At 41.4% G+C, this 24507-nt stretch overlaps 1 protein-coding gene and 1 non-coding gene across 11 annotated transcripts in view; both read right to left on the reverse strand.

Moving 5' to 3' along the window:
* LOC134226232 (sodium-dependent neutral amino acid transporter B(0)AT3) overlaps positions 1–24507 on the reverse strand; it is a 161348-nt gene that overhangs the window by 41570 nt on the left and 95271 nt on the right. For all 10 annotated transcript variants that reach the window (XR_009983429.1, XR_009983422.1, XR_009983423.1 and 7 more), the window contains exons 4-6: positions 15237–15469; positions 14322–14896; positions 14087–14234 (exon numbers count right to left, since the gene is read on the reverse strand). Coding sequence is in view for 3 of the 10 variants with exons in the window: in XM_062706855.1 (XP_062562839.1) it covers positions 14087–14234; positions 14322–14896; positions 15237–15469 (956 nt within the window). In the remaining 7 variants the exon portion in view is untranslated. The remainder of the gene's footprint in view (positions 1–14086; positions 14235–14321; positions 14897–15236; positions 15470–24507) is intronic.
* Trnav-uac (transfer RNA valine (anticodon UAC)) lies at positions 15018–15090 on the reverse strand. Its single transcript has one exon. It is a non-coding gene; the product is annotated as a tRNA-Val (tRNA).

The following is a 24507-nucleotide window of genomic DNA, read 5'->3' on the forward strand; positions in this document are numbered from 1 at the left end:
TCATCAGTGAGCCCAAGAACACAAATGCTTTCACCACCTCGATTTCGTCATCACTGATACAAACGCGTGGTGGATGGCTAACGATGTCCTCTTTTGAGCTTCTTCCTATCATACTTCGTCATCGACGTGTTGATGACTAGTCCGATCCACTTAGCTTTCCTCTTCAGCCTGATGTAGGCTTCTTCCATCTTCTCAAATTTCATTCATTTCATTTATTTAGTTAACATCTAAACAGATAACACTGAATCAACAATTTGACGCCACAATACACGGTTCGAGGCCGCATCTCTCCATCCTCGAATACGCCCCACGCTCGCCAAGTCGTTTTGCACCTGGTCTGCCCATCTCACTCGCTGCGCTCCACGCCGTCTCGTACCTGCCGGATCGGAAGCGAACACCATCTTTGCAGGGTTCATTTCATTTATTTAGTTAACATCTAAACAGATAACACTGAATCAACAATTTGACGCCACAATACACGGTTCGAGGCTGCATCTCTCCATCCTCGGATACGCCCCACGCTCGCCAAGTCGTTGCAGTCTTTGCAGGGTTGCTGTCCGGCATTCTTGCAACATGTCCTGCCCATCGTACCCTTCCGGCTTTAGCTACCTTCTGGATACTGGGTTCGCCGTAGAGTTGGGCGAGCTGATGCTGGGTCATTAGGCCGAAGGTCATTATGCCGAAGGCCATTAGGCCGAATGGTCATTAGGCCGAACGGTCATTAGGCCGAATGGCCATTAGGCCGAAAGCGTACTGGGGAGTGATAAGTGAGTAGTGCGAAGTGAGGAAGAAGTAGAACGGAAGAAGGAAGAAGGAAGAAGGAAGAAGGAAGAAGGAAGAAAGAAGAAGGAAGAAGAAAGAAGGAAGAAGGAAGAAGGAAGAAAGAAGAAGGAAGAAGGAAGAAGGTAAAAGAAGTAAGAAGGAAGGAAGAAGAAGGAAGAAGAAAGAAGTAAGAAGGAAGAAAGAAGAAAAAAGAAGGAAGAAGGAAGGAGGAAGAAGGAAAAAGGAAGAAAGAAAAAAAAAGAAGGAAGAAGTAAGAATGCAGAAGGAAGAAGGAAGAAAGAAGAAGGTAGAAGGAAGAAGGAAGAAGTAAGAACGAAGAAGGAAGAAGGAAGAAAGAAGAAGGAAAAAGGAAAAAGGAAGAAGGAAGAAGAAAGAAGGAAGAAGGGAGAAGGAAGAAGAAAGAAAGAAAGAAAAAGAATAAAGGAAGACGGGAGAAAGAAGGAAGAAAACGAAGAATGAAGAAGGAAGAAGGAAAAAGGAAAAGGAAAAGGAAGAAGGAAGAAGGAAAAAGGAAGAAGGAAGAAGGAAGAAGAAAAAAGGAAGAAGGAAGAAGGAAAAAGGAAGAAGGAAGAATGAAGATGGAAGAAGGAAAAAGGAAAGAGGAAGAAGAAAGAAGAAAGAATGAAGAAGATAGAAGGAAGAAGGAAGAAAGAAGAGGGAAGAAGGACGAAGGAAGGAGAAGAAAGAAAAATTAAGAAGGAAGAAGGAAGGAGGAAGAAGGAAAAATTAAGAATGAAGAATGAAGAAGGAAGAAGAAAGAAGGAAGAAGGAAGACAGAAGAAGGGAAGGAAGAAAGGAAAAGGAATAAGAAAGATGGAAGAGGGACGATGGAAGAAGGAAGAAGGAAGAAGAAAGAAGGAAGAAGGAAGAAGGAAGAAGGAAGAAGGAAGAAGGAAGAAGGAAGAAGGAAGAAGGAAGAAGGAAGAAGGAAGAAATAAGAAGGAAGAAGGAAGAAGGAAGAAGGAAGAAGGAAGAAGGAAGAAGGAAGAAGGAAGAAGGAAGAAGGAAGAAGAAAGAAGGAAGAAGGAAGATGGAAGAAGGAAGAAGGAAGAAGGAAGAAGGAAGAAGGAGAAAGGAGAAAGAAAAAAGAAAGAAGGGAGGTGCAAAAAGGGAGAAGGAAGGAGGCGTAAGGTGAAGAAAAAACTTCTCATTTCTCACTTTTTTCTCCTTTTTTGCTAATTAGGCCTAATGGACATTCGGCCTAATGACCATTCGGCCTAATGACCTTCGGCCAAATGTCCTTCGGCCTAACGGCCTTCGGCCTAATGGCCTGACACCGGGCGAGCTCATGGTTCATTCTTCGCCGCCACACACCGTCTTCTTGCACACCGCCAAAGATGGTCCTAAGCACCCGTCTCTCGAATACTCCGAGTGCTTGCAAGTCCTCCTCGAGCATTGTCCATGTTTCATGTCCGTAGAGGACAACCGGTCTTTTAAGCGTCTTGTACATGACACATTTGGTGCGGTGGCGAATCTTTTTCGACCGCAGTTCCTTCTGGAGCCCGTAGTAGGCCCGACTTCCACAGATGATGCGCCTTCGTATTTCTCGACTAACGTTGTTGTCAGCCGTTAGCAAGGATCCGAGGTAAACGAATTCCTCGACCACCTCGAAGGTATCCCCGTCTATCGTAACACTGCTCCCCAGGCGGGCCCTGTCGCGCTCGGTTCCGCCCACAAGCATGTACTTTGTCTTTGACGCATTCACCACCAGTCCAACTTTTGTTGCTTCACGTTTCAGGCGGGTGTACAGTTCTGCCACCTTTGCAAATGTTCGGCCGACAATGTCCATGTCATCCGCGAAGCAAATAAATTGACTGGATCTGTTGAAAATCGTACCCCGGCTGTTACACCCGGCTCTCCGCATGACACCTTTTAGCGCAATGTTGAACAACAGGCACGAAAGTCCATCACCTTGTCTTAGTCCCCGGCGCGATTCGAACGAACTGGAGTGTTCGCCCGAAATCTTCACACAGTTTTGCACACCATCCACCGTTGCTTTGATCAGTCTGGTAAGCTTCCCAGGAAGCTGTTCTCGTCCATAATTTTCCATAGCTCTACGCGGTCTATACTGTCGTATGCCGCCTTGAAATCAACGAACAGATGGTGCGTTGGGACCTGGTATTCACGGCATTTTTGAAGGATTTGCCGTACAGTAAAGATCTGGTCCGTTGTCGAGCGGCCGTCAACGAAGCCGGCTTGATAACTTCCCACGAACTCGTTCACTAATGGTGACAGACGACGGAAGATGATCTGGGATATCACTTTGTAGGCGGCATTAAGGATGGTGATCGCTCGAAAGTTCTCACACTCCAGTTTGTCGCCTTTCTTGTAGATGGGGCATATAACCCTTCCTTCCACTCCTCCGGTAGCTGTTCGGTTTCCCAGATTCTGACTATCAGTTTGTGCAGGCAAGTGGCCAGCTTTTCCGGGCCCATTTTGATGAGCTCAGCTCCGATACCATCCTTACCAGCTGCTTTATTGGTCTTTAGCTGTTGAATGGCATCCTTAACTTCCCTCAAGGTGGGGGCTGGTTGGCTTCCATCGTCCGCTGAACTGACGTAGTCATCTCCTCCGCTGCCTTGACTTTCACTGCCTGTACTCTCAGCGCCATTCAGATGTTCCTCGTAGTGCTGCTTCCACCTTTCGATCACCACACGTTCGTCCGTCAAGATGCTCCCATCCTCTCCCATCGCTGGCACATTTCGGCTCGCGGCACGAAGCCTTTGCGGGATGCGTTGAGCTTCTGATAGAACTTGCGTGTATCTTGAGAACGGCACAGCTGTTCCATCTCCTCGCACTCCGCTTCTTCCAGGCGGCGTTTCTTCTCCTGCTGTCTCCGGGTCTGCTGTCTCCGCTTCCGTCTATAACGTTCCAAGTTCTGCCAGGTACCTTGCTGCAGCGCGACCGCCCGCGCTGCGTCCTTCTCCTCCAGAATCTGTCTGCACTCTTCGTCGAACCAATCGTTCCGTCGACTTCGACCCATATACCCGACGTTGTTCTCCGCTGCGTCGTTAATGGCTGCTTTAACTGTATTCCAGCAGTCCTCAAGAGGGGCCCCATCGAGCTCACCCTCTTCCGGCAACGCTTCCTCGAGATGCTGCGCGTATGCAGTGGCGACATCAGGTTGCTTCAGTCGCTCTAGGTCGTACCGCGGCGGTCGTCGGTACCGAACATTGTTGATGACGGATAGTTTTGGGCGCAGTTTAACCATCACCAGATAGTGGTCAGAGTCGATGTTAGCGCCACGATATGTCCTGACGTCGATAATGTCGGAGAAGTGCCGTCCATCAATCAGAACGTGGTCGATTTGTGATTCAGTCTGCAGTGGTGATCTCCAGGTGTACCGATACGGGAGGCTGTGTTGGAAATAGGTGCTGCGAATGGCCATATTCTTGGAAGCGGCGAAATCAATTAGTCGTAGGCCGTTTTCATTCGTCAGCCGGTGAGCGCTGAACTTTCCAATAGTCGGTCTAAACTCCTCCTCTTGGCCAACCTGAGCGTTCAAATCTCCTATGATGATTTTGACGTCGTGGCTTGGGCAGCTGTCGTACTCACGTTCCAGCTGCGCGTAGAATGCGTCCTTATCATCATCAGTGCTTCCGGAGTGTGGGCTATGGACGTTGATTATGCTGAAGTTGAAGAACCGGCCTTTGATCCTCAACCTGCACATTCTTTCATTGATCGGCCACCATCCGATCACGCGCCTTTGCATATCGCCCATCACTATGAAAGCTGTTCCCAGCTCGTGTGTGTTGCCGCAAAGTTACGTGTCATAATATCAATATCGTCGGTGGAACCAAATAGCTGAACGGACTTCGTCAGAATTGTACCACTTGTGTCCTTTGCAGACCTTCGCATTACTCCTTCATATGCGATATTGAACAGCAGACACGAAGAACCAGAGTAGCCGAGAAGTTATGTACAAATTTAATTTCGATAAAATTTCAGTTGAATCAACTCGTTGAGAAACTATATCGTTAACAAATGAAACCGTTGTAAATTCTCGACGTTCTTTCAATGTTTGTATGTTTATAAGCATGCAACGTGGTTCATAAGATGGAAGACAAAATGACGTCCAACCTAATTTACGAAGAGCGTATAATAGAAATTGATTTGTACTGATTCTATTCTTTCTTCATATGTGGTTGAATAAGGCGACCATACAATTCTAAAATATTTCAGTATAAATCGTACATATGAAATCTCTGATATGAAATATATAGTGTTTTGATTGTGTAGGAAAGGAATCCCGAAAGTTGAAGCAAAAACGCTTGATAAAGCCTAGCATATTATTAGTTATGTGAATGATTGTGTTATAGTGAGTGATCAACAAGAGTTAGTTTTGAATTTAAAATCATTCCTAAATCCCAAACTCTTTCGTGTCTTTCTACAGTATTAATCCCTAGTAAAATTTGTGTATTTGGTGTTATTCTTTTTCTGCTACATGATGTTATGTTGCATTTCTTTACAATCAGTTCAATAGGCTTTTTCTGCACCATGTATAGAATTTGAATATTTCATTCTGGAATATGATAATGTCGTCTTCATTTTTTATTTCCATAAATAGCTTTATGTCATCGGCTTAAATTAAGGTCACTCCTGACAGAATCCAAGTTTCAAAGTGCTCGCGTTTTCGGGGGCACACCACTCGATACGGAGGCGGCGGACAACTGTCATTTTTGTTGATTCAGCTTTGCTGCGTCGCAGCATGCGTGAAAAAATAAAAATGACAGTTGTGCGTTGCTTCCGTATCAAGTGGTGTGCCCCCGAAAACGCGAGCACTTTGAGACGTGGATTCTGTCAGCAGTGACCTTCTTCTTCTTCTTCTTCTTCTTCTTGGCATTACATCCCCACACTGGGACAGAGCCGCCTCGCAGCTTAGTGTTCATTAAGCACTTCCGCAGTTATTAACTGCGAGGTTTCTAAGCCAGGTTACCATTTTTGCATTCGTATATCATGAGGCTAAGCACGATGATACTTTTATGCCCAGGGAAGCCGAGATAATTTCCAATCCGAAAATTGTCTAGACCGGCACCGGGAATCGAACCCAGCCACCCTCAGCATGGTCTTGCTTTGGAGCCGCGCTTTTTCCGCACGGCTAAGGAGTACCCTTAAAATCTTTATATTTTTTAAAATGAAGGTAATGTCATTTACATCTTCTTCTTCTTCTTTTTTTTCTTTATTGACGTAGAACTACGTCTGTCTTTTCTATATTGGGGTACATTTTAAAATTGCAAAAAATCGAAAAACGTCACGAAAATATGATAGACTTTGATCGTTAATATCTCAGCCATTTCTCGATGGATTTTTAATTTTCTTGGACCATTCGATCAAGGAAGAGTCAACGCTTCATTCCCGATGTACACTGAAATCGTTTTTTTACGCGGTTGTTTTTTACACGAATCGCGGTTCACGACTCCTCACGTGAAGGAATGATAATTATTATCAATAAACTCTCAAACTGTCAAGCAGCGGCCAAGGCAGCGCAGCGGTACAATATCAGCCAGATTTTTGGAATTATCATTTGATAACTTCGCAGGTGTGAAAAGTGGGCGAGTTGTTATTGGCGATAACTTTTCAAATCTTGCAACACAAAATTATTATTTTAATGTAAACCAAACTAATCTAATACCAATTTAATGTAAACAATGAAGCTCAATCGAATGTTTGGCATTGTGTTTTGGTGTTATGTAGGGAAAAAAGTTCAAAAGTAGCATTTACCAATAATGTTTCGAATCAAGATACAATTATCGAACAATTCTTACTCTCTAGCGAGTTTTTATTAATTGATAATTGATCCTTTTTAAATGTTAGTCTAAAATCTCACTCAATCTTAGGAGAGCAGGACAAACAGCGAAAACAGATTCACCCTGGGCTTGAAACACGCTTGCTTTGGTCTCATCGAACAGAAAAGTCGAAAACCTGTACATTACATACAGCTACGTAGTTCAACGTCACCTTTGCGTACAACCCGATTGGGCTGCACCTTTGAGTTTTTTTTTTTTATATATTATATATATAAAACAAAGTTGGCATTTGTGCGACCGCACATCACTCAATAATAGACAGCCCAATTTTTGCTAACTCATATTCGTTTTTTTCTTCTTTTTACGAGGAAAAATGTTAGGTTGGAATTGAAATGCTCTGATAATCAAAACTCAATCTTTTCGATGGATTTTTTAAATGTTGACCATCTATGTATGTAAAACAAAGTTGGCATTTGTACGACTGCACATCACTCAAGAATAGAAAGGCCAATTTTTGCTGATTTATTCTTCGTTTCACGAGGAAAAATGTTATGATGAAATTGTAGTGCTTTGAGGTTCAAAACTCAATCTGTTCGATGAAACGGTTTTCACAAGTTGCATGAAACTTTAAAATTTTGACAATCTATATATACAACTAAGTTGTAAAAAAATGAAAGATGATTCTGAAGAACCGATTTGTTTGCTAGATAAATTGTGAACGCAAAGAATTGTATTAGAAAACTGATCAATTTTTAGCGAAACAAAGTTTGCCGGGTCAGCTAGTATAATATAATAAAAGAGGGCCAAGATGGAAGCCTTGTGGAACTCCTGAAGTGACTTGAATGGGATTGGATTTCTTTCCGTTAAATTTTATTATTTGTTGGCCGTCTGTGAGATAAGATTAAAGCCATCTAAGGAGTCCTAGCTCAATTCCAATTTTTTGCATTTTGAAGAGTAACATTGGAATGTCAATGCCTTGCTAAAGTCAAATGTCAAACGCCTTGCTAAAGTCAGTGTATAGCAATAAATCGCATTAAGAGAATGATTAATGAATTCTATTGAATGTGTAACGGTAGAGCGACATTTGAAAAATTATTATAGCGCTTATTTGGCGTGTATGCTTTCCCGTGGAGATTATCATCTTTCTGCTTCTTCTTCATGCAACATCAAAGCGCCATTCGTAATTCTGTTTTTAAGTTGTAAAATAATTTTTCATTGATAATAGATTTAAAAAGTTTGGGAATGCACAAAATACTATCTATTCAACGGTAATTAGGCTTTCAGCGATCGTGTACGTACACGCACGTTTCACTCACACTTTTACTCGGTTTGTTTGCAACCACGAGCAGCTGTCACGGCAAAATCAAATGGGATTGTTTGCAACCACGAACCTGCATTCGTGTTGGTGAGAAATGTCGGCGAGACCCTAATTGCGAATGTCAGTTTTTTTTGTCTGATTTGAAGATGAAACAAGAGCTTTTCCATACCTGTGGGGTTTGAGTAAAATGCCTTCAGCGTGTGTTAATAGATTCACACGTCAGCGTGTCAATCGGCGAGCAGCAAGCCATGACTTTTCCTCTTCCAGTTAGGAAGGCGTTTTTCGGGAAAATATCGATACTGCCGAATCGATGTTTTTATTGTCGAACATCGAACATCGATACGTCCGAAAAATTAAAATCACGAGCGAAAAAATTTCCCATTTTAGGTCATCGGGTCACACATCAAAGTTTCGCTGTTTTTAACAGATTGTGTCTAATGTGCTATATTTTTACTTTTGTTATATTACGGAAGTCTCAAAATTTAAAAAAATCGAAATACGATATCAGCTACAAAAAATCGATACCGTCAAATATCGAACATAAAAAAATCGATACAAAATATCGTTTAATCGGAGCGAAAATATCGATTCCCGATATGTCGTATCGGTATCGCCCATTCTTACTTCCAGTCAGACCTCCGCGGCGTGCACACGCATCCACGGAGAGTCGCTGTTATAACTTCGTTCCGGCCATTTAGGGCCACACATTTTGGCGATCCTGCCAGTCTATTTTTTGGATCCTGTCGCTGATTTCATGGGGTGAGTTGAATTGTGACGAGTGATATTCCAGTTTGCAAAATCTCAAGACGCGTCTCGAAAACCGTCGGAAAATGGTTTGTGGTTTGCTAAATCACAAGACGCGTCTCGAAGACCTTCGGTAAATGGTTTTTGGTTTGCTAAATCATAAGACGCGTCTCGAAGACCGTCGGAAAATGGTTTGTGGTTTGCTAAATCACAAGACGCGTCTTGAAGACCGTCGAAAAATGGTTTGTGGCTTGCTAAATCACAAGACGCGTCTTGAAGACCGTCGGAAAATGGTTTGTGGTTTGCTAAATCACAAGACGAGTCTCGAAGACCGTCGGAAAATAGTTTGTGGTTTGCTAAATCACAAGACGCGTCTCGAAGACCGTCGAAAAATGGTTTGTGGTTTGCTAAATCACAAGACGCGTCTTGAAGACCGTCGGAAAATGGTTTGTGGTTTGCTAAATCACAAGACGCGTCTCGAAGACCGTCGGAAAACGGTTTGTGGTTTGCAAAAATCACAAGACGCGTCTCGAAGACCGTCGAAAAATGGTTTGTGGATTGCAAAATCACAAGACGCGTCTCGAAGACCGTCGGGAAATGGTTTGTGGCTTGCTAAATCACAAGACGCGTCTTGAAGTCCGTCGGAAAATGGTTTGTGGTTTGCTAAATCACAAGACGCGTCTCGAAGACCGTCGAAAAATAGTTTGTGGGGGCGCGTCTCTAAGACCGCTGGAAAATGGTTTGTGGTTTGAAGAACATCAAAGCCTCGCCTGGAAGACCGTAAGAAATTGGTTGTGGTTTGCAAAATTACAATGCGCGTTTGGAAGATCGGTGGAAATGGTTTGTGGTTTAGAAAACTATAAGGCGTGTTTGAAAGGTGGCCGAAAAAATGTATTGTAGTTTGTGAAAGTACAAGGTGCGTATGGAAGACCAACGGAAAATGGTTTAAGATTTAGAAAATTTCAAAGTCCTGCGAGCATTGATTTTGATTAAAACAAATTTAGATTTCATGAAGCCAATTGGTGACGTACATGAGACTACCAGTTGAGCTATGATATAACGAAACCTGAGAGAAATGGAAAAATATTCAATAATGCACTGTTCGAAACTGTTCGGAAAGCCAAATATATTTTCTAGAAATTTATCTTGGAATGTACTGACTTAAATCTTATTAGTAATGAAGTTCAACACCGCCCTCCTTAGCCGTGCGGTAAGACGCGCGGCTACAAAGCAACACCATACTGAGGGTGGCTGTTTTCGATTCCCGGTGCCGGTCTAGGCAATTTTCGGATTGGAAATTGTCTCGACTTCCCTGGGCATAAAAGTATCATCATGTTATACGAATGCAAAAATGGTAACTTGGCTTAGAAACCTCGCAGTTAATAACTGTGGAAGTGCTTAATGAACACTAAGCTGCAAGGCGGCTCTGTCCCAGTGTGGGAATTTAATGCCAATAAGAAGAAAAAGAAGAACACCGCTTAGATTTGGTTTGCATTTGGGTAAGATTTGAAATTTTTTTAGGAAGAAATAGTAATTATATTTGACAAACAAAAGAAGGCCATTGACTTCGTAAATTTGTTGTTCTCTAATCTTCCAAAGAAAGTATTGCCCGTTGCATCAATTTTTAGACTCTGGCGCAACTTCGTTTTGCTTCAAATTTTTAGCGTGCACACCAATACATTCAAACTATCTTCGTAATTGTTTTTTTGTTGTTGTCATTTATCAAACACACATGTTTTTGTTTACTCAAATAAACAATAAACAGTGTCAATTCATTTGTGTGTGTGACACGGGAAAAATATGCACGCAAATAATTTTCGCGCAGGAGTCTAATAAGGCGGAATCTGCGCAATATGAATCACGTTTTATCTTTTGCAACCCCCAGTATGGGAACCCACACTCTGATACATTGTTCTGGTATTAAAACCATGATGTTGAGTCATGTTTGTGTGCAGTTTTCAATGGAGTTAACCGGTTGCTCAATTGCAGCCGATGGAGAAAATTTTTGTTTTTTTAATGAGAGAAGAAGGGAAATGTGGGGTTTGAGTAAAATGCGTTCAGCGTGTGTTAATAGATTCACACATCAGCGTGTCAATCTGCGAGCAGCAAGCCATGACTTTTCCATGACGAGCAGCAAGCCATGACTTTCCTTAACAAAGTTGTGCCGAAAGGCTATCATTTCACTCCGAAAACGAACTTTTTATAGAAGCCTCGGAGACCCAAAGTGTTATATACCAATCGACTCAGCTTGATGAGCTGAGCAAATGTCTGTCTGTCTGTGTGTATGTATGTGTGTGCACAAAAGCAACAAAAACCCAGATTAATTCACCTACAGTGAGATTAGGACCCTTCCATAGTTATAAGGAATTTTTTTTCCAGACTCCAGTATTTAAAACGAGATAAAACTACTCAGCTTCCCACGGCGATTTACCGTGAAAGTGACAAAATAATTGCCCAAAGGCGGATGTCATGGGTTGAGTGACAACTCAACGAATGATAACGTACCGTACTTCATGCTGCCTATCTATAAGGCGCTCGTCGGATTGAATGACTATTGTGACATGGTTAGTAACTATCGTAACGCTGGTTGCATATATTGTACTCGTAATTTCCAGAGCCCTCCTTAGCCGTGCGGTAAGACGCGCGGCTACAAAGCAAGACCATGCTGAGGGTGGCTGGGTTCGATTCCCGGTGCTGGTCCAGGCAATTTTCGGATTGGAAATTGTCTCGACTTCCCTGGGCATAAAAGTATCATCGTGTTAGCCTCATGATATACGAATGCAAAAACGGTAACCTGGCTTAGAAACCTCGCAGTTAATAACTGTGGAAGTGCTTAATGAACACTAAGCTGCGAGGCGGCTCTGTCCCAATGTGGGGATGTAATGCCAATAAGAAGAAGAATTTCCAGAGAACTCGATATTAATTAATCCAGAACTAACTAAATCAGTCATTGATCTGAGCGAAACTCAATAGCGTTCAATAATAACATATATTTCGCCTTATGGATGCCTAATTTGGTAAAACTAAACTTGTTCAATACCTTAAAAATGAGTGAGATTTTTATGGTAGTAAATTTCAGAATTTGCACACATACGCACACATACATGCATACAAGTGATCTATTAGTATCTCAAAACATGCTCACATTTGCTATCTAGCTTCCACTGAAGAAATTTTTGAAATCCCTTTTGTGAATACTCAAATATTTCAATCCGTAAAACACATGCGATGCATCTGCTGGGCAAAGGACACGTCTGGTTTGCACTGAACTTCACAACACAATGATGATCGGGAAGACGCCGGTCGGCACCGTCGACAGCATCATCATGCTGATGGTCGACTCTTGTCACACAGTGATGTCAGGAGAATGCGATTGACTTTGTGTTGTATAGAGCAGGGCAAGGAAACTGATGCAATAAGGCTTGTATACACCTCACAACTTTCAATTTTTACGTTTTTGCTTTTCTGAGAAGATTTTTTTGTACATGCTTCTATATGTTCCTCAATTAAAATCATTTGTTTCTCTGAAACAAATCAGAAAAATAGGAATAATTCCATATCATATCATTTGTTATAATTATATTTCCATTGTCAAAGTTAATTTGTTTCAAATACCATACATTTTATTTAATAATTCATGAGATTTCTTGATAGATTAAAACGTAACACACCTGCCTAACGCATACAAAGTGAAATTATAGACACTTCCGAACGAAGGGTCAAAAACATCAGACAACTTTTCATATAGTAATTCTAAACCGATTTTCTCGCAACAAGTTGCATTCAACTGGGGGCAAAACCAAAACTATTGAATTTTATATACATTTAACCATATTAGTACCATATAAGGCTGGTGTCTTGGCTAAATGCAAGAAAGACAATATCACTGCTCAGTGAATTAAGTTGTTTTTTTTCTCTTTCGACAAGCAGGGAACATAGACAAAAAAATCGAAGGAAAATTAATTTAAGGTGAATCGCTTTATAATTGATATTTGTGCCGTCAAAACGTAAGGTGAGGACTAGGACGGACCATGTAGTACTTGGCCACTGCGATGATCACACTTACAACTCCGATGGATACAGGGAAGCCCGTACACCTCCGGGGTTAGAGTTCACGGGATGCCCATGTTGACCAATACCAGAAGATATAGATCTCCATCCGTGAGGAGACAGATGAGCGCTGTTATATGCAATAGTGCCAGCGTCATCAGCTGGGCGTCAAGGTGGTTTTACAACAAAACCACAAATCGGTCATCTTGGAAACCACGTGCTTTTTTCAGTCAATTTTCAAGAGCACGGATTGAGATAACTATAACGCACATAGTGGTGATACAATCGTAGAATCACTTATTTACTTATGCTATACAATCGACTTCAGTTTCGGCTCTGTATGAAAAGCATTATGTCGTATTTTACCTATTGAAGATGGGAGTTGAAAAGCAAGTGGTGAATTTAAAATTCACCACGGGACTGATTGTATAATCACCTTAAGGAGCCTAGACTTAAAATTGTGTGATTGAATTTCAATTATATTCATAAATAGCGTATGTTTGCTAGATTTTGCAAAAAATGTCAAGGGTGCCAAAAACCGTTGCACCCTGCCAATGCCATATTATACCCTTATAAATTATAATTGAAACATAGGACACAGAGAAACAGACGTCTCACTCAACACATGTTACGTCGTTCACCTTTTTAACGGTTGATTTAATTTTTTGTAGGTGTCAATCGGCCACCGATGCCGCTTCCATCGTTTTTGCTTGTGGTTGACATTTGCGCACTACCGCCATCTGGTTGCAGCTTGGCCAAACACATTGATTTTAGCATTGGGCAGCAATGTTTCCGTAACGATGATATTGATTGCATTTTGTTCTAAGTGAGACGTCTGTTTCTCTGTGCATAGGACTTATCCTACCATTTTTGGATTTTGTTGCGATTGACCTTAAATTTTGTAACTATCGAATTTTAAGAAAAAAATTAAATGAATTGATGAAATGATGCGCAGTTTAATGATTCGATATTAATTGTATCACAAAAAACTTCAGAAATCATTTTTCTAATATTTAACTGTAATTGGTGTAAAAAAATGTGTATAAATAATTTTTATTTTTTACCTCAGCCAACTTCACTATATTCAATAACTTCAGCTAGAGTGACAAGCTGTGATTTTGAATTTAAATATCAAAGCGTTTTTTTATATCACGTGTTGCAATCTAACAAACAAATACATTACAATTAGGTTAAATTGTCCTATAGTGAACACTCTACGAATAGTTAACCTTCTAAATAATCATCCCGAGTATTTTTGGAGTTTTTCCTTAAATTGCTTTTTAGCAAGTTTGTCAAAACATAAAACAAGATTTCATTTTCGTTATGACCCAAAACGCCTAAGCTTTTCAAATACATTTATCGAGGAAAACGTTAAATAAGATAGAAAGATAGACACAACAAAGTTATACCTAGATGTTCATATTTATTAAAAAAATCTACTTACGCTATCCAACTGCTCCTCTAAACTGCAGTGCTCAAAGGTCCAATTTGTCTTAGTAATGGCATCCAAGCTGTTCATTTTCTCCTCATAAATTGCATTGTCCACATGTATCGAGTCAATCAAACCGTGCTTAAACAAAATTCCTTTGTTCCTGATTTGTTTGGATTGTTGGATATAAACAGATTTCACCGATCAGCGATCATCGCAAATCAAACATATGATAAACGGATCAACTTACACTGCAATACACCTATCGACGCCAACCGTGGCCTTGTACCCGAGAATGGCGAATATCACTACACTAGCGTAGATGGCCGTAACGGCGTTGCACACCGACACCAGAATCACGTCCCGGACGCAATTGTTCTTCGGTGTGTTGTAGCTACCGAACGCTATCAACGATCCGAAGGCCAGCCCAAACGAGTAGAACACCTGGGTGGCCGCATCCAACCATACGGTCGGTTCCAGCAGTTTCTCCACCTTGGGAGTGTACATGTGCATCAGTCCGGCTCCGGCGCCCTTCAGCGTGATGCCCCGGATGAAGAAGATCGTCAGTACGATGTACGGGAAGAGCGAGGTAAAGTACACCACCTTGCCCGAACTCTGGATGCCCTTCATCACGATGAAGAACACTACCGTCCAGGACAGGAGCAAACAGAGCACGATCCACCACTTGAAGCCTTCCGGTTGCTCGATGCTGGGCGACGCGTCCAGCGTGGTCCGGTACCAGAAATAGGCCGTTTCCGAGGACCGTTCACACTCGGGAAGATCCGTGCCGTTCAACTGCGGGCAGTACGCCCACGGGAGAGTTACCTGTGAATGATGAATTTTATGTGTAATGATTTACTGATGGGCAAGGCCAACATGAGTGTATGCACGTTTGTTACAAAATTGAAGCTCCGAAGTTATGAAAGTGCACGGTAAAAAAGACATATGGTTCCATCCAGGATCGAACTGGAGACCTTCTGCGTGTAAAGCAGACGTGATAACCGCTACACTATGGAACCGCCATGACAGAACGGTTTCAAAATCGCATCATTTTATACAGACCGTTTGCAAACGCATCGCAGTGTGCGGTGTTCTAATGTAGTCTAATTGAAGGCGCGTCATGCACCATGCCGCGACTCGCGCGTTCAATACCGCAAACACTTACCCGAAAGCTATTAAAGAAGTAGTAGAAGCACCAGGTGATAATCACATTGTAGTAGATCGCCACGAAGAGCGTTACTATGCAGGACGAGATGCCGATGCCGCCGAGCCAGGGGTGTATCGTATTCCACACACCCAGCGCGCCGAGTCGCATCTTTTGGCCCATCCCGAGCTCGATGAGGAACAGAGGGATACCCTCTAGGATTAACATAATCATGAACGGAATGAGGAAGGCACCTGCAAGGAAAATCAATTAGAGCCTGTTAGAAAACATTAATTTACAATCAGATTAGAGTATCATTAATGGAGCGATAACGTCGCCACTAATCACGTTTTCATTTCGCGAAGCTTTATTTAGGGTTTGACACCAGCATGACAACGAAAGCGTGGAAAGCAAAATGGGAACAATCAAAGACAACACAACAACGTCATTAGTGCGAGTTGCTGTTGGCGTTTTAGCGTTTCTCGTTCAGATAGGTTCGGATAGGTGTGCTTCTACAGTCGAATGGCTAAGCACGTGCACGCGTACTAACCAGCATATGGCTGACGTCGTCGGAATGGTATGGTATTGAGTGGATTACGGTTGCATTGCACTATGGTCCAGGATTCAGATTTACGCGGAAAGATGCATTTTACGCCAAAACTATATTTTTTAGAAAAAACTGTTGTTCTACAAAATTGTTCGAAATAGTAAGGCCATCATTATGGTTCTACCAAAAAATAGGGTGGCCCATCATATAAAAAAAATTAGAAAATATTTTTTATATTTCTCAGAATATTGACATGTTATGTTCTACAATGTTGTAGCGTAGCTTATTACAATCAATTTTGCTAAAAAAACTTTTTCTGTAGCTCTTAAGTTGGCTGATTTAGATCAATTTTACCTAATTGGATTAGGGTGTACCTCAAAAAACTGTATTTTGATCTACTTTTTTGTTTTACATTTCTCGAAAAAGTCGTGTTCAGGTGACTTTTAAAGCTCAAAAAATGCAACTTTTGATGGGTAAATATGTTGAATATCTTCTTCCGATCAAAAGTTATAATCGTTTTTCTGTCAAAATTACATTTTTTCATAAGTTGATATCTCTGGTTAGGGCAGACCAAAACATATATTTACACGGCATTTGAAAGAGAAATTAATATTCTTTTTTTATGCAAAAAAATGGGGATATGTTATTTTTTATCTCAAGTTTTATCAAGTCAAGTATTTTACTAAAATCATGTTTTTTCAAATAAATTTATATAACTCGACAACGGAAGAAGATACAGACGATATTCTTATAGCAAAACACGCGTTTTGAAAAGCCCCAAAAGTCTTCAGAAGATGACATTCGTGAGAAATAAAAAATAAAAAATCTACAGCTTAAACACTTTTTATAAATTTTATCATTATCATCGTATTGCAAGATTTACGAGAAAAGATGCATTTTCGGTCTGAAGCATACTTTTAAGAAACAAATTTTGTTCTACAAAGTTGTTCTGGATACTTGGGCCCTTATTATAGAGTTACTGAAAAATAGGGTGGGCCATTTTATAAAAATGTGAAATTTTATTTTTTTTTGTTTTGCTGAAAATTGACATAAAATGTTCTACAAAGTTGTAGCGCAGCTTTTTCCCATCAACTTTGCCATATAAACTTTTTATGTAGCTCTTAAGCTCACTTGTTTAGAGTAATTTTACTTACCAGGATTAGGGTGTCCCTCAAAAAAGAATATTTATGATCTGCTCATTTCATTTTTTATTTTTCACGGAAGTCATCTTCTGAAAACTTTTGAGGCTTTTTAAAACGCGTGTTTTGCTATAAGAATATCGTCTGTATCTTCTTCCGTTGTCGAGTTATATCAATTTATTTAAAAAAACATGATTTTAGTAAAATTGGTGAAACTTGAGATAAAAAAATAACATATCCTAATTTTTTTGACATAAAAAAGAATTTTAATTTCTCTTTCAGATGCCGTGTGAATATATTTTTTTGGTCTGCCCTAACCGGAGATATCAACTTATGAAAAAAATGTAATTTTGACAGAAAAACAATTATAACTTTTGATCGGAAAAAGATATTGAGCGTATTTACCCATCAAAAGTTGCATTTTTTTGAGCTGTAAAAGTCACCGGAAGACGACTTTTTCGAGAAATGTAAAACAAAAAAAGTAGATCAAAAATACAGTTTTTTGAGGTACACCCTAATCCAATTAGGTAAAATTGATCTAAATCAGCCAACTTAAGAGCTACAGAAAAAGTTTTTTTAGCTAAATTGATTGGAATAAGCTGCGCTACAACTTTGTAGAACATAACATGTCAATATTCTGAAAAATAAAAAAAAATATTTTCTATTTTTTTTATATGATGGGCCACCCTATTTTTTGGTAGAACCATAATGATGGCCTTACTACTTCGAACAATTTTGTAGAACAACAGTTTTTTCTAAAAAATATAGTTTTGGCGTAAAATGCATCTTTCCGCGTAAATCTGAATCCTGGACCATAGTGCATTGTAATTATCAGGAGCTTTGTCGATCAATAATGACGGATGTAGATCTGTAGGAAGTTACAAAGCAAATGAAAGGGAAAAGGGATTAAGTGGTATATGACACTTTTGTATCATTTTATTATCAAATTGTGACGAGCGTTTTGGGTTTTCGTCATGCTGCTTATCCATGGGGAATGATACAATTGAGACCGATTTGGTTGCAGTAACTCGAATATGACTTAATTTGGTCGCATACGTTACAGAATATCGTTAAAAAAGGTATTGTTCGAATAATTTGCGTAATTTTATGCAGTTCAGTGATTTCCGCTAGATCGACAGCATCGCGTTTGTGGTTTTCGGGCAAAATAGCATCGCTTCGGTCATATAACATAAAATGAGTGTGCGATGAATCTGCATTGCTGCAAGTGCGGGTTGGTCCTCGCATCCCCCAGCGGCGGAAGCTTCCCGATACTGAGGATCCGCAACTGTGGAAGGCTATTAAATTACCAACTCTACTCTTTTACATGGTCAGCCAGCATATTCAAAGATCAGTTCAACTCCTAAGCACTTTCTCACTTCAACGGGTGACTGGACGAGTACCGAGGTTGGTCTACAGATTCAAGGTGGATATAGCTTCCGGTTCAATGGTACCTCGACAACCGTTGCACAGTGGGGAAAAAGGGACTCAAAAAGGTACCTATTTATTGCGGCAACTTGCTGCGGCAGAGGAACACCCTTCCTTAACCCTTAAAGGCGCAAGGCGATTTTTTTAGAAATCGCCGAAAATATTTTTAACGTAAGCAACCATTAAAATCATTAACATTAAAGGTATTTTCGGTTTGTTGTTTTAAAACAACATTGCGCATTTAAGGGTTAAGGGAAAATTCGCGACAAATCGATTGGTGCTATTTTCGTTCACCGGAAATTATGGGAACTGGCCGTTTTGCCCCATTTACCCCTGAAAGACATATTTTTTCTATGGGAGCTATACTTAAAAACCAATTGCGGCTAACTACTCCTATGTTTACTAATGCTAATTTTGTAGATGATACGTATGGTAAACATTCCGGCCCTGGGTCGTGACTGGAAGGGGCTGTTTTGCCCCATTTTCCTCTGAAAAATGCATTTTTTCTATGACAGCTACTCTTTAAAACCGATTGCGGCTAACTACCCCTATGTTCTCTGATGCTATTTTAGTAGAGAATAAGTATGGTATGTATTCCGACCCCAAATCATGACTGTAAGTGGCTGTTTTGCCCCATTTACTCCTAAAAACATATTTTTTATATGGCAGCTATACTTAAAAACCGATTGCGGCTAACTACTCCTATGTTTACTAATGTTAATTTTGTAGAGAATACGTATGGTAAATATTCCGGCCCCGGGTCGTGACTGGAAGGGGCTGTTTTGCCCCATTTTCCTCTGCAAAATGCATTTTTTCTATGATAGCTACTCTTTAAAACCGATTGCGGCTAACTACCTCTATGTTTTCTGATGCTATTTAAGTAGAGAACATACCATACTATGTATTCCGACTCCAAATCATGACTGCAAGTGGCTGTTTTGCCCCATTTACCCCTAATAAACACATTTTTCTATGGCAGCTATACTTAAAAACTGATTGTGGCTGACAACTCCTATGTTTTCTAAGGTTAATATTGTAGAGAATACGTATTGTATATATTCCGGCCCTGAATCGTGACTGGAAGGGGCTGTTTTGCCCCATTTTCCTCTAAAGAAGCATATTCTCTATGACAGCTGTGATTTAAAATCGATTGCGAATAACCAATTTTTTTTCTCATGCTAATTGTGTAGAAAATAAGTATGGTATATATTCCGGTCCAAGATTACGACTAAACGTAACTGTTTTGCCCCATTTTCCTCAAAAAATGCATTTATTCTATGACAGCTATTCTTTAAAACCATTTGCCACTAACTTTTTTTGTTTTCTAGTTTCAAAATTTGTAGAGAATACATATGTTATACGTTCCGGATATAGATCGAAACTGAAAGTGGCTGTTTGCCCCATTTTCCTCTACAATGTGCATTTTTTTCTATGACAGCAACGATTTAAAACAATAGAGGTAATAAACTATAGAGGACGATTGTCGCTGTCGTCACTGGCGAAACATCTTTTGCTGGCGAGGATAGGGCACTAAAAGTCAACGAAGGAAAAATCAGTATGTTTTGACAGATAGGTACCCAACATGTTTGGGGACGATAACAAAGGGAACCGCAGCGACAATCGTCCTCTATAGGTTATTACCTCTATTTTTAAAACCGATTGCGACTATTTATTTCTGTGTTTCCTGATGGTAATTTAGTAGAGAAAGAAGCAACGGTCATGTGGTAGAGAGGACAATTTATTTACCAACGCCATGGTAGAATATTACGTAGATCCAGATGTTGTACAACAAAGCGAAGAAAGTGTCAGTTCAGATGAGAGCGAAGACGAATGTTAAGAAAGAAGAAAATGGAGCAAGATGACCTATTTAATTCACGTTGGGGAAAGAACGTACACAGACAGATAAACCAACCCACATCTTGAGTTTAAAATACTTGCTAATTTACTTATAACTTGGGTATTTTTTCCTTTCTTTCCCATGACTGTTGTCGAAACAAGAGCAAGATGCATGCACCTTACCGGGGTTGCTCAGCCCAGTAATCCAAATTAGAGTACATAAATTCAATATTCTCAATTATAAGTTGAACAAAGTCCACTTTGGTTGATAAACTTAGCTTTGGGTAAATTGTTTGCATGTTTGCATTCAAGTCAAACTACCTAGTGTCTAGAAATGTTATTTTACTCAAAATTGGAGTATTGATCCAAAGCGCGGTTTTGTGTGAAAACAACCCGTTTTTGAATAGTTTTGGGTTTCAGTATAGTCAAGACATAACAAGATATGTACCATTCGTAATAAACACTGAATTTGCATTTGCATTTCGAAACATAAAAGATATTAATGATAATTCTTTTTAAAATGCAGCTGTCGCGGAAAAATGCATTTTTATAGGAAAGGGCAGTTCCAGTCACGATCCAGGGCTCACCAACATACCAATATCAGAAAAAATAGAATCAGTTATTCGCAATCGGTTTTAAATCGTAGCTTCCATAGAATAAATGCTTCTTTTAGAGGAAAGTGGGGCAAAATAGCCACTTCCAGTCACGATCTAGGGCCGGAATATACACCATACGTATTGTTTACCGAATAAGCATCAGAAAACATAGAAGTATTCCGCCGCAACCGGTTTTTAAGTATAGCTGCCATAGAAAAAATACGTTTTCCAGGGGTACATAGCGCAAAACGGGCCCTTTCAGTTGCGATTTAGATTCGGTGTGTATGGCATATGCATTCTCAACAAAATTAGCATCAGAAAACATAGGAGTAGTTAGCCGCGATCGGTTTTTAAGTATAGCTGCCATACGAAAAATAAGCTTATTAGGGGTAAATGGGGCAAACCAGCCACTTGCAGTCATGATTTGGGGTCGGAATGCATACCATACTTATTCTCTACCAAAATAGCATCAGAAAACATAGGGGTAGTTAGCCGCAATCGGTTTTAAAGAGTAGCTGTCATAGAAAAAATGCATTTTTCAGAGGAAAATGGGGCAAAACAGCCCCTTCCAGTCACGACCCAGGGCCGGAATGTTTACCATACGTATCATCTACAAAATTAGCATTAGTAAACATAGGAGTAGTTAGCCGCAATTGGTTTTTAAGTATAGCTCCCATAGAAAAAATATGTTTTTTAGGGGTAAATGGGGCAAAACGGCCAGTTCCCATAATTTCCGGTGAACGAAAATAGCACCAATCGATTTGTCGTGAATTTTCCCTTAAGGAAGGGTATTCCTCTGCCGCAGCAAGTTGCCGCAATAAATAGGTACCTTTTTGAGTCCCTTTTTCCCCACTGTGGCGTTGCATTCGCACACCATGATCTATATATTTAACTAGAGTCCCCAGCGGTAGACCCTTGAGCCTACTTCGATGACTCGATTTTCCATGACCTTCAGTCATTCGGCTTCCTGCTTAACAAGATTACAAATGAGTTATATGAACAGAATTGTTGGCTGGGACGTTTTTCTTAGGGGCAGCAGGGACTATGTCCAAGGGCTTGACGATCCCTCCCCAGGCCATATGCGAGTTGTGGCGCCTGCCTAGGATGTGGTGGGGTTTGACAGTGGGCCCTGTTAAACCTCTATAAAAAGCTGCATGAATCCGCAAGTAGGCTCCGCCAAAGCGACCGTGTGTAGAGATGTCGTAAAATCCCGATTAATCGATTAGTAACTAATCGATTACTCTAGATTCCTGTCGATTATTGAATCGATTGATCGTTGGATAATAATCGATTCAAAATTAATCGATTATTACAACGATGAATCGATTAATCGAAGTAATCAATTAATTTGCGACATCCTTATGATGTCGTAAAATCCTGATTAATCGATTAGTAACAAATCGATTACTCTCGATCTCTCTCGATTATTGAATCGATTAATCGTTAGGTAATGATCGATTCAAAATTAATCGATTATTTCAACGATTAATCGATTAATCGAAGTAATCGATTAATTTACGACATCTCTAACCGTGTGCCGCTCAAAGCGCACAAGCCCAAGTCCTGGTGTTGGTGCGCTAAACAGCCCTGACACGACGGCCCTCCGACGAGACAGGAGGTTTGCGCAGGCCCAATAAGCCGCCTTTAAAAACAACTATTACGAACAACATAGAAGATAATACGACTCGATACAATCGGCAACGACCTAGGCGACGAATAAAGGATCACGATTGGAAGCTTGGAACATGGAACTGCAAGTCGCTAGGCTTCGCAGGTTGCGACAGGATAATCTCCGATGAATTACATCCCCGCAACTTCGATGTCGTAGCGCTGCAGGAAATCTGCTGGACAGGACAAAAAGTGTGGAAAAGCGGGCATCGAGCGGCTACCTTCTACCAAAGCTGTGGCAGCACCAACGAGCTGGGAACCGGCTTCATAGTGCTGGGAAAGATGCGCCAACGCGTGATTGAGTGGCAGCCAATCAACGCAAGGATGTGAAAGCTGATTATAAAAGGCCGTTTCTTCAACTATAGCATCATCAACGTGCACTGCCCACACGAAAGGAGACCCGATGACGAGAAAGAAGCGTTCTATGCGCAGCTGTAGCAAACATACGATGGATGATCAGGTAGGAAGGGAGGAAATGTATAGACCGGTCATCGGACCGGATAGTCTGCATACCGTATCGAACGACAACGGCCAACGATGCATAAACTTCGCAGCCTCCCGCGGAATGGTAGTCCGAAGCACTTTCTTCCTCCGCAAGAATATCCACAAGGCCACATGGAAATCACCTAATCAAGTAACGGAAAACCAAATCGACCACGTTCTAATCGACGGTAAATTCTTCTCCGACATCACGAACGTACGCACTTACCGCAGTGCGAATATTGAATCCGACCAATACCTCGTTTCAGTATGTCTGCGCTCAAAACTCTCGACGGTGATCAACACGCGTCGGAGGCATCCGCCGCGGCTAAACATTGGGCGGCTACAAGACGGTAGACTAGCCCAAGACTACGCGCAGCAGCTGGAAGTGGCACTCCCAACGAAAGAGCAGCTTGGCGCAGCATCTCTTGAAGATGGCTGGAGAGATATTCGATCCGCCATTGGAAGCACCGCAATCGCTGCATTAGGCACGGTGGCTCCGGATCAGAGAAACGACTGGTATGACGGCGAATGTGGGCAGTTAGTTGAGGAGAAGAATGCAGCATGGGCGAGATTGCTGCAACACCGCACGAGGGCGAACGAGGCACGATACAAACGGGCACGGAACAGACAAAACTCGATTTTTCGGAGGAAAAAGCGCCAGCAGGAAGATCGAGATCGTGAAGAGACGGAGGAACTGTACCGCGCTAATAACGCACGAAATGTGCAATGACATAAACGGGAACTTTCTTACAAACGAGCGTGAAATGATTCAAAGGTGGCGGCAGCACTACGAAGAGCACCTGAATGGCGATATGGCAGACAACGGTGGCGGTATGGTGATGAACCTAGGAGCACGCGCGCAGGACATGCGACTTCCGGCTCCGAATCTCCAGGAAATCCAGGAGGAGATCGGCCGGCTGAAAAACAACAAAGCCCCTGGAGTTGACCAACTACCAGAAGTGCTGTTTAAACACAGTGGTGAAGCACTGACTAGAGCGCTGCACTGGGTGATTACCAAGGTTTGGGAGGATGAGGTTCTGCCGCAGGAGTGGATGGAAGGTGTCGTGTGTCCCATCTACAAAAAGGGCGATAAGCTGGATTGTAGCAACTACCGCGCAATCACATTGCTGAACGCCGCCTACGCTACAAGGTACTATCCCAAATTTTATGCCGCCGACTAATACCAATTGCAAGAGAGTTCGTGGGGCAGTACCAGGCGGGATTTATGGGTGAACGCTCTACCACAGACCCACACATCATCTATTTATCGACTTCAAAGCCGCGTATGACACAATCGATCGGGACCAGCTATGGCAGCTAATGCACGAAAACGGATTTCCGGATAAACTGATACGGTTGATCAAGGCGACGATGGATCGGGTGATGTGCGTAGTACGAGTTTCAGGGGCATTCTCGAGTCCCTTCGAAACGCGTAGAGGGTTACGGCAAGGTGATGGTCTCTCGTGTCTGCTATTCAATATCGCTTTGGAGGGAGTAATACGAAGGGCAGGGATTGACACGAGTGGTACGATTTTCCCGAAGTCCGTCCAGTTATTTGGTTTCGCCGACGACATTGAGATCTTGGCACGTAACTTTGA

The sequence above is a fragment of the Armigeres subalbatus genome, chromosome 3 (assembly GCF_024139115.2).
Source record: "Armigeres subalbatus isolate Guangzhou_Male chromosome 3, GZ_Asu_2, whole genome shotgun sequence".
NCBI classification, from domain to species: Eukaryota; Metazoa; Arthropoda; class Insecta; order Diptera; family Culicidae; genus Armigeres; species Armigeres subalbatus.